The sequence below is a fragment of the Babylonia areolata genome, chromosome 23, assembly GCF_041734735.1.
Source record: "Babylonia areolata isolate BAREFJ2019XMU chromosome 23, ASM4173473v1, whole genome shotgun sequence".
Classification (NCBI taxonomy): domain Eukaryota; kingdom Metazoa; phylum Mollusca; class Gastropoda; order Neogastropoda; family Buccinidae; genus Babylonia; species Babylonia areolata.
Genome location: NC_134898.1, coordinates 45,713,841 through 45,723,840, shown reverse-complemented (window position 1 = coordinate 45,723,840; position 10,000 = coordinate 45,713,841). Strand labels below are relative to the sequence as shown.

The following is a 10,000-nucleotide window of genomic DNA, read 5'->3' as shown; positions in this document are numbered from 1 at the left end:
AAGAAGATTAATTCAGTTTTTTATTGACACAAAAAATGAAAATAGAAACCACAACATCAACTTTATTTGATATGTTTAAGTTATAACTTAGGATATATATGTATACTGGCTTTAGCAATATTTTTCAGTATAATAGCCGTATGGCAAACATCCTAGGATCATGCAGTGCATTCTTCACTTTTTCAAAGCATCAGTAACAGACATATAAATTTATAAAATTATATTGGCCTTCTCAGAAGCCCTGCTGCACACACGTATGTGTGCGCGTGCATGTGTGTGTGTGTGTGTGTGTAGTTATTTAGTTATTTGTTTCATTGCTTCATGCTTGTTTTGTTGTTGATTCATTTATTTATTTAAATATTCAGTCTGCATCTCATGTTTCACTAGTAGTTATTTACAATTACATCATCACCGTTTTTCATGACTCAATATTATTCATATTAATGTTCAAATTTACATTTAGTGATGATTTATTAATCATTTAATTACCATAGTAGTGACCGATTTGTTTCTCTGATTTATGAACGAGTGAGACAGCCCCATGCAAAATTTAAATTTAAATTGATTGATTATATTATATATCATAATAATATGTGTATTCTTTGTAACATGTTTTGCTTTTTAGGCGAAAGCAGGCACCTCATCTGCTGCAACAAAGATGTCTCGACTGAATAGACTGAGAGATCTAGAGCTTAAAATGGTAAGTGCACTTTCAAATGGTGATTTTTTTTTTTTTTTTTTAGTAGTAAGAATGATACTTTTTGATTATTTACTAATAATATCTTGAACGTTTGGAACAAAATGCTGACAAATGTATTAACAGACTCCACAGACAGTTAAAAGAGAGGTGGAAAGACAGAAAAAAGATTTTGGTTGTATTATTTTCGAATGATTGTATGCAGTGTAATCTCAGATGATTGTATGCCTATGTAATCTCATTAATCAGTTTATTTTTACAGAATTATTGTATGGATTTATGGAATATTCTCTGTTTGTAATATTCAATTTTTAGTGGTATTAAAGGCTTGTGTGTGTCACTGTGTATCTGTGTGCATTGTATGTGTCTTCATGTATGTGTGAACTTGGTCTCTATCAGTATCATTGTAATTTGTATGTTCCTGAGTGTGCATCACTGTATCTGCAGGAGTGAGGAAGAAGATGTTAGCTCAGCATATATACAGACTGTGAAGTTTTTATGCTGTCCACAGATCTGTTTCTTAAACTGTTTAAGTTGATCCTGGCACACAGTGATACAGTTTTCACCAGATTTTCATGCTGTAGAAAATATCTGTTGTGTTACTATGCGTTTTTCCTGTCATCAATTTCCTGGCAGAATGAAGCAAGGAAGCTGAACAACAGAGAAGCTGCTGCAGAAGAGGAGAGGAACAAGCGACCAGAGAACTGGGAGGCCAAGAGAAAGAGAAGCGAATGGGAGGAAGAGCAGGACCAGCTGAAAAAGGTCAGTAAGATTTGTTCAGTATGGGCAGTGCAGTGTGTGTGTATGTGTGTGTGTGTGTGAAAGAGAGAGAGAGAGAGAGAGAGTTAGCATACTTGAATGTATGTTTGTGAATACACTGTTTGTGTAAGAAAGAAGTTTGTTACTAATCTTTTGTTTTGCTACAAGCTGTTAAAGGTATCCGCTCAGTATACAGCCTCCTGGCGAGCTTGTGTAACCAGACTGCACATTGCTTTTTAGACTTTTTAGGTTTGAATCAAAGGATTTTTGGAACCAGTTTCAGACTGGCCATCTTGTACAGAATTTGTTTTTGATTTTATTTTATGCGATCTTGATCCTGTAATTATGCTTCAGATAAGAAAAACTTGATAAAACATTAGAGGTTTTATTTTTTCATTTTAGAAAATTATTATTGTTAGTATTATTTTTATTATTATATTTTGCAGCGCTGCCAAGAAACAGGAGAAGACTTTGAGATTGTCAAACTTCGTGAACTGGGTGCCGATGAAGTGGAGAGATGGGAGAGAAAGAAGAAAAAGAAAAATCCTGACACTGGTTTTGCAGGTAACATGCCTCTATATTTCTGTGCCTCATTCTCTCTCATTGTCTCTCAGCCTCTGTCTCTGTCTGTGGAATAGTACAAATAACTTCCATGTCTACAAATTTATTTTTCATGCTATTAGGAAAAGAAAATTTATGGCCGATGTTCATTAATCAGTTTAATGTTTTCATTTAGTTTTGTTTTATAACTCAGTCTGGTTTTTTTCTTTTCATATATCACTGTGGGATATGTCATCTGTTCTCACTCCAATTGGTAGTTGGGATTTCTGTTGATAAACTGGCAAAAAGTTTTGTTTTAAAGCCCACTTCACCATACATGTGTGTGTACTTGCATGTGACAGAAGCCTAACTGAATGACATTGGAAATGAATGATGAGCACCTAAAGGCAGTTCTCAGTCAGCTTTACCTTGGTAGGCAGCCTGTTATGCAAAGTGCTTTTGTAAAGCACAGAGAGCTTTATGTCAGACTGAAGATAGGCACAATATAAGTATCAACAATAATATTGATGATGAAAATTTTATGAATCACATGACCCTGTTGTTTAGAATTAGATACAAGCAAAAGCGTTAGTCTAATAGTCATCAGTCTTCAGCTGTTTTTGGTTGTTGTTGCTTTTTGTTTTTGTTTGTTTTGTTTTGCTTTTTTTGTTTTGTTTGTTTATTTTTTGTTTGTTTTTTGTTGTTGTTGTTTAGTTTCTTTGTATTTCTTGATCACTGTGTACTGTATTTTTCAGATTATGAGCAAGCAACACACCGCCAGTACCAGAGGCTAACAAAACAGATGAAACCAGACCAGCAAGGGTATGAACGCCAGCGAGAAAAAATGTATGTATGTCACCAACTTTGGTTTGGTGGTGGTGGGTTTTTTTTGTTGTTGTTTGTTTGGGGTTTTTTGTTACCATTGTCTTTAATTTTTAATGCAGTGAAGCTTTCTCATCAGGCAGACCACTGAATGTAGAAGAGCATAGATAAGATGAAACGTATTTGCAGGAAAACATTTTTCCTCTTTTTTTCTTTATTTTTAACTTTTTTTTTCTTTTTCTTTTTTTTTTTTTGTTGGAGGGGTTGCCTAAATCTGGACTAAATTTGTTATTTACATTATGTGCTTGTTTTATTCACCCAGGAGATGTAAAGGTACGTTCTTAACTATTTGTGTACAGCTTTGATGTGCCATGTGTATAATCACTGTTTTAGACCTGTGATATTGTCTTTCATGCAAGTTCATGTTTTTTTTGTTTCAGGGGTGATGAGTTTTATGCCACAGCCAACACACTGGGTCTGCATCAGAGGAAGGACCCTGAGGAGAATGTTGACAAAATGGTCAAGGACTTGGAGAAACAGTATGTGTTGTTTGTGTTTTTTTGTTTGTTTGTTTGCTTGTTGTTTTTTGTCCTGCTGTTTAGATTTTCTTTTTATTTAGTGTCTGTTCACTTTGAGTGATATTAGACATGAAGTGTGTGTGTGTGTGTGTGTGTGTGTGTGTGTGTGGATAAAATGGGTATATACTATGAAAGGATTAAATAGATAGGTATAATCAACATCCAGGCTGGTTTAGTAGGTAGTTAAAATGTGTGTGAACATAAGATTTAGAATATCAGGTTGGTTTTTTGGTGTGTTTTTTTAAGACACAGATATATCACACACACACACACACACACACACACACATCTATATATAGATATATATATATATAGAGAGAGAGAGAGAGACATACATACATACATATATCTTTTACTGTAAATGTCACAAGCTCACTGTGGTGTGGGAGGCGAGACCATTAGTCGGCATTTTTATTGTAATAGTATTATTATTGTTGTTGTTTTTCCACAAGTTAGTAATTTGAGACACTAAACAAATCTACATGAAATGATTTGTCATGATGAATTATAACAAATTATAAAACTTGCACACAATGAATTTTATCTCATGTTCAGAAACTCATGAACAGGTCAGTGCATCAAATAAAAAAAATGTCAGAGGTCAGCAATGGGTTTATCAATGGTCTGGCAAAATGAAATGCTGGTAATCTTTTTCTCTATTACATTGCGTGTGTTGGTGACAGCTTGATGCATGATAAACTGTCTCTTCCAGGATTGAGAAGCATGACAAGTACAGGTCATGCAATGTGTTGGTGACAGCTTGATGCATGATAAACTGTCTCTTCCAGGATTGAGAAGCATGACAAGTACAGGCCATGCAATGTGTTGGTGACAGCTTGATGCACGATAACTTTCTCTTCCAGGATTAACTCACTTAGTGCTGCCAGTTAGCTCCTCTGACTTTCCCCACAGACGACCCATTTGTATGGGTAAGAAATAAAATCGCCAGAAAACAAATGTTTTCAGTGAGATGATAAAAGTATCCATATTCTTTGTTTGAAATTTGCACACACTTATGATGACTTGTATAAAAATCCAGGAAATCACAAGTAGTTTGAAACAGGTTGAATTCAGAAGATTAGATAGCCACTATAGGGCCCCTTCATCTAATTCTGTTGTCTGCCTTGTGACTGAGACGAAACTGGGTCAGACACCAGTGTTGACACACACTGTTCACGTGAACCAGTCACCGCGAAAATAACTTCTGTTTGTGAGCACAGCAACACACACTGCATTTATTGGTCGCAGAGGAGAGTGGAAAGGTCAGTTAAGATATTCTCAGTGAGATTAGGTGCCACTCCAAAAAATCAAAACTATCTAAGGCCCCGATTCGTCGGAAATGGATGTAAACAGTAGGGCCTCAATCGGGGTCCTCCTTCTGGAGTGAGTTTTAAGTACAGATCATTCATGTATTGATGACAGCTTGACACACAATAACTCTCTTCCAGGATTGAGAAGCGTGACAAGTACAGCCGCAGGAGACGCTTCGATGAGGAGGAGGACGTGAGCTACATCAACGAACGCAACATGAAGTTCAACCAGAAGCTGGAGCGTTTCTACGGACAGTACACCACAGAGATCAAACAGAACTTGGAGAGAGGGACGGCTGTGTAAACATTGTCTTGGGTTGCTGCATGTTTACATTTTACTGAAATTTCAGCATGAGCGCAAATGTATGGCAGCGTTTCTATGACTTCCAGTCTCTGGACTTGAAAGGAAGGTCAAAGTTGAAGGTCGTTGAGGAGACTGGAGCGTTTCTGAGGAAATTACATAGCAGAGATTGGAGTCTCTTGAGTCATATGTACATACCTCCCAGCATATGTAATGACCAAACTTACCGTAAATGGTTAGGCATATCTTGAAAAGTGCAGACTTGAAACGGTCAGCCAAGTTTTCCCCCAAGGCTTATGGTCTTTGTTTGATAAATGAGTGTGTGACTGATGGTGCCTGTATATTTTGTGACTGTGGATGCTTGCGTGCCACATTCTAGTTTTGAAAGCATTTGGAGTTGCTGTTCATTTTACAGCTTGTGAGACTGGTGTGAAAGTGTCAGGTTTTAAAGAAAAATGGAAGCAGTACAGAAATTTGTTTTTTAGATAACATGCAATGTAATTGTTACTTTTTTCTGCATTGCCTTGGGCGGGAATTTCTGATAAATAAATGAAACACAATGAAGTCACATTGATGCTGTTCAACTGTGTATCTTGGGGCAAGAAAGCTGTCTGGTGTTTTCATGCTGAGAATCTCTCATACTGGATGTCTGTCCGTCTGTCTTGGCTGCCGCTCAAAAGGCTTAGAATTGTAACTTTTCTTCTCTGCTTCTTTACATTTCTTTGCGTATGTCTCTCTCTGCCAGTAGTCTCTTTCTCTCTCACTTAATTATATAAAATTGTTAAAATTGTAAGCACACATGCACACATACATAACACACATATGCGCATGCACACACACATACACACACACACAATCATTCACTGTATACACAAACACACACATCATCATCAAGTATGTCCATGGAAGCTGATGAAAACGTCCTTCTATTTTTAAAATAAATAAATACATAAAAAGAGCTTTTGTTTTATTCAGAATGTTGGAAATATTTGGAATTGTTTATTCCTTTGCTAACACTTTCATTAAAAAGCAACTTGAAAAAAAGGAGAACAAAGTAATTCATATACAAGATTTTGTTTTATTTGAAGCAAAGCAATTCATGCTATTTTATCAGTGAAAATTAAGATTATGTCTGAACTCACGCATGTGTGTGAGAATGAGAGGGAGATAGCCAAGGTACTAGAATGGATGCATGTGTTTGTGTGTCTATGTGTTAATTTAGGCATGCCTGCATACGTATAATGTGTCTGCACACTGTGTGTGTGTGCACACTCATGCAGAAACGAGGTGTCAGTGCAGGTTGGAGACAACACACTCAGAGACTACTGTATGATAATTCAACTACCATTTCTGTGTTGCTCTTGTTCATGTGTGAAAATGCTTGGAAAATAAACGTAACCCCCCATATTCAGGAACACATACACATGTATACATCAGCCTACTTGCAAGTTAACATGCTGTCTGTCTCAAACATAAACATGCAGCAAATAACAATCCAATTACTTCTCTAACACCACCAAAATGGCTGGCAGCCCATTAGAACTAGCGAGTTGGAAGCTTCAGTTCAGTTTTTCTAGGAGGTACCACTGCATTCAGACAAATCCATGTATGCTGTACTACCTCTGCTGGGCAGATACCTGACAGCAGCATAACCCAACGCGCTAGTCAGGCCTTCTGTGCATGCAAATACATTTGTGTACTTACTAGAGTGGAGTTTTCCTACAGAATTTTGCCAGGGGACAATCTTTTGTTGCTGTGGGCTCTTTTTCAGTGCGTGTTGCACACAGGACCTCAGTTTATCATCTCATCCTATTGACTAGATGCTCAGTTCGATTTTCTATCAAACTTGGGACAATAGTAGAGACAGAAATCGAACCCTGACCCTCATGGACGCTATATTTGCAGATGAACATCATAACCATTCTGCCATCTTCCTTCTTGGTAGCTATGTTAGAATAGGATGGGTTATAACTATACACCATAGATGAAATAAAAACCACCATTGCGGTTTGTTTTTGTTTTTTTTGGGGGGGGGATGTCACATCCTTTAATAAGCACTGGAATGAGCGACGAAGAGTTTCAGTTGCAGTTTCAGTAGCTCAAGGAGGCGTCACTGCGTTCGGACAAATCCATATATGCTACACACGGCTGCTCAGCCGAGCACAAAATCCGGCTCTTTAGTTAGCCGAGCAGCGTCTAGCGTCTTAGGTCAAAAATTTTTTAATGCCAGACTTTCCCACCGCACTCTGTACTGACCGGCACATTCGCCGCGGTATTTCTGGCCCCGCGCGCCAAACTGGGACACTGCCTTCTTTGTTTCACTCGGCCCCGCGGCCCCTGCCCCGCTTTTCCCACCTTTTCACAGCATCCACACATTTCCTGCAGCGATTACAGAAAGTTGAATTATTGCTATTCCTGCTTGTATTATTGGAGTGCAGTTTGATTTGATTTACACAATTTCATTATTTTATCAACATCATCGTTTCATTTTTTTTTTTTTTTTTTTTACCTTAAAAATCTTCGTCTTTCTCGTGGAATGAAGGGTAAGGCAGTGCCATAAGCCGACAGACACTCACCCCGCTCTCCATCCCCCTGCTGCTCGCACTCACCTTGCTACAGTGTGTTCATTTAAACGTTTGTTGTGCTGCCAAGAAAAATCGCACAACTCAAAAGGTAAGCTGATCTGCATGCAGGCATGCTATATATTCTGTGTGTATTTACGATGTTACTGTTCTAAACGCCTGTTTTCTTAGAGAGGGATTTAAACTTAACGATTTTTGCGATCATGTTTCTGCTTATCCTTCTCTTCTCTTTCTTCATTTATGTTTCAGCCGTTGCCGCAACAACCGCTATGTAAGAAAACATATTGTGTTTGGAGTCAATGGAAAGCTTATTTTGTGTTCTTTTTAGAAAACCACTTCTTTAGTCGTTATTTCCGATCCATCCGAGGAGATGATGCGCGAAAAAACAAAGCAGATTTACCGCCGAACAAGCGTACAGCGAGTGCCGCTGGCGCGGCCTGTTTGTCAGCCGCGTTTATTTATATCCATGCCCTACTTCCTGGGTTCACGAACTTTCGCAGGGCCAACTAAAGTGCCAGCACTGAACACCCGTGTACACCACATCTGCCAAGCAGATGCCTGACCAGCAGCGTAACCCAACGTGCTTAGTCAGGCCTTGAGAGCGGTGAAGAAAGAAGATCCTCTATTAACTATGCTTGACTATAAACTATTTTTTTTATTGGTTGGTTGATAACTGATTGACTGATTGATAATTTTGGGGGGAGGTAATGAAATTATTCATTGGTCCCTGACCCACCTCCTCCTCCTCCTCCTCTTCCCTTGCTGATCTTCCTTCTCCGTTCCACAGCTGTCACCGCATAATGCGTTGCGCCCCACTCCTCTCCCCCACCCACCAGCCTCCTGTCAGTCACTCTCCTCTCCTCCCCACTCACCCTCACGCTTCTTCCACCCTTCATCTGACTTTGACCTAATTCCTTACCTTCAGCTTCACCTTGACCTACTTTCTGCTGTCCGCCATGTTCATTTGTTGACGTCGTCGCCACATGTCTGGCTTTGATGCTGTGATCATTCAAGCCAACTCCTCCTCCTCCTCTTCCTCCTACCCTCCTGTGATTGGTCATAGGATCAGAAGTATTCCTGGTACGTTTGAAAGAAAGACTGGTTCGAAATTGATGAGGTGAAGACAGGTGCGATGTTTGGCTTTGGATGTCCTGTGCGGAAGACCTCCAGACCTGGTGACTGGGATTCCTTGTCGGGGCGCTGTAGTACGGGGTGGCACTGTCGTGGCTGATTTTTCGGCTGACTGCAGTGTCTGGTCGTGACTGCTGCAGGCTGGGTTTTCTTCTTCTCTGATGGAGGTCTTCGAACTCGTAGGATTTACGGCGTCCACTTCGTGAGCAGCTACGTTCTGAAAGAATGATAAAGTGTTCTAAGGAGTCAGTCTCTGTCTGTCAGTCTGTCTTGTTATGTTTTTCTTTGTAGCCTGTACTGTACTCTCTAACAAGTGGACTTGGAAAATATTGAGGACAGGGACGGGCGTAATAGCCGATTGGTTAAAGCGTTGGACTTTCAATCTGAGGTTCGAATCTCGGTAACGGCGCAAGGTGGGTAAAGGATGGAGATTTTTTCGATCTCCCAGGTCAACATATGTGCAGACCTGCTTGTGCCTGAACCCCTTTCATGTGTATACGCAAGCAGAAGATAAAATACGCACGTTAAAGATCCTGTAATCCATGTCAGTGGTCAGAGGGTTATGGAAACAATAACATACCCAGCGTGCACACCCCCGAAGTATGGCTGGCTGCATGGCGGGGTTAAAACGGTCATACACGTAAAATCCCATTCAAGTACATACGAGTGAACGTGGGAGTCACAGCCCACGAACGACTGAGGTTAAAATGGCGGAAGTGAAGGACTAGGCCTAGCTTCTTCCTGTACCCAGCCCAAAACACAGTGAATATTATTCACTGTTCCCATGGCCGTAAAGGATTGTGGGACCTAAAACTGCCACTATATTAGACAAAGGCTAGGCCTAGCTTCTTCCTGTACCCAGCCCAAAACACAGTGAATATTATTCACTGTTCCCATGGCCGTAAAGGATTGTGGGACCTAAAACTGCCACTATATTAGACAAAGGCTACCTTCACACTACTAAGTTTAGCCATTTGCTGCCAGCAGCTGACAGCGTTTGCATATCGGCAGTACGTGTTCACAGACACTGGTCACCAGTCTCCACACAGCTTTCTTTTTTCTTTTTCTGTTTTCTTGTTCATGGTTTGTTTTGTTGTTGTTGTTTTTGTTGGTGTTTTTTTTGTTTTTTGTTTGTTTGGGGTTGTTTTTGTTTTTGGGGGGGTTGTTCTTTTTTGTTGTTGTTTTTTTGTCTCGTGTGGACAGACGAGACGTATAGCTGGTCCAAGGGAAGGAACTCTTCAATGATACCAATCGCGGATCCCAAAATTTAATATAAAATT

The 10,000-nt window shown here is 39.6% G+C and overlaps 2 protein-coding genes across 2 annotated transcripts in view; one reads left to right on the top strand and one right to left on the bottom strand.

Moving 5' to 3' along the window:
* Positions 1 to 5,575, top strand: part of LOC143298121 (pre-mRNA-splicing factor SYF2-like) — a 5,995-nt gene extending 420 nt beyond the window's left edge. Inside the window, exons 2-7 of the mRNA XM_076610829.1 lie at positions 626 to 700; positions 1,334 to 1,459; positions 1,903 to 2,020; positions 2,752 to 2,842; positions 3,259 to 3,357; positions 4,845 to 5,575. Of these exons, the coding sequence (XP_076466944.1) occupies positions 626 to 700; positions 1,334 to 1,459; positions 1,903 to 2,020; positions 2,752 to 2,842; positions 3,259 to 3,357; positions 4,845 to 5,010 (675 nt within the window). The 3' untranslated portion in view covers positions 5,011 to 5,575. The remainder of the gene's footprint in view (positions 1 to 625; positions 701 to 1,333; positions 1,460 to 1,902; positions 2,021 to 2,751; positions 2,843 to 3,258; positions 3,358 to 4,844) is intronic.
* Positions 5,576 to 8,302: 2,727 nt separating this feature from the next.
* The window catches only part of LOC143297687 (uncharacterized), a 5,133-nt gene continuing 3,435 nt past the window's right edge, over positions 8,303 to 10,000 (bottom strand). The window contains exon 3 of the mRNA XM_076610106.1: positions 8,303 to 8,937. Within this exon, the coding sequence (XP_076466221.1) occupies positions 8,303 to 8,937 (635 nt within the window). The remainder of the gene's footprint in view (positions 8,938 to 10,000) is intronic.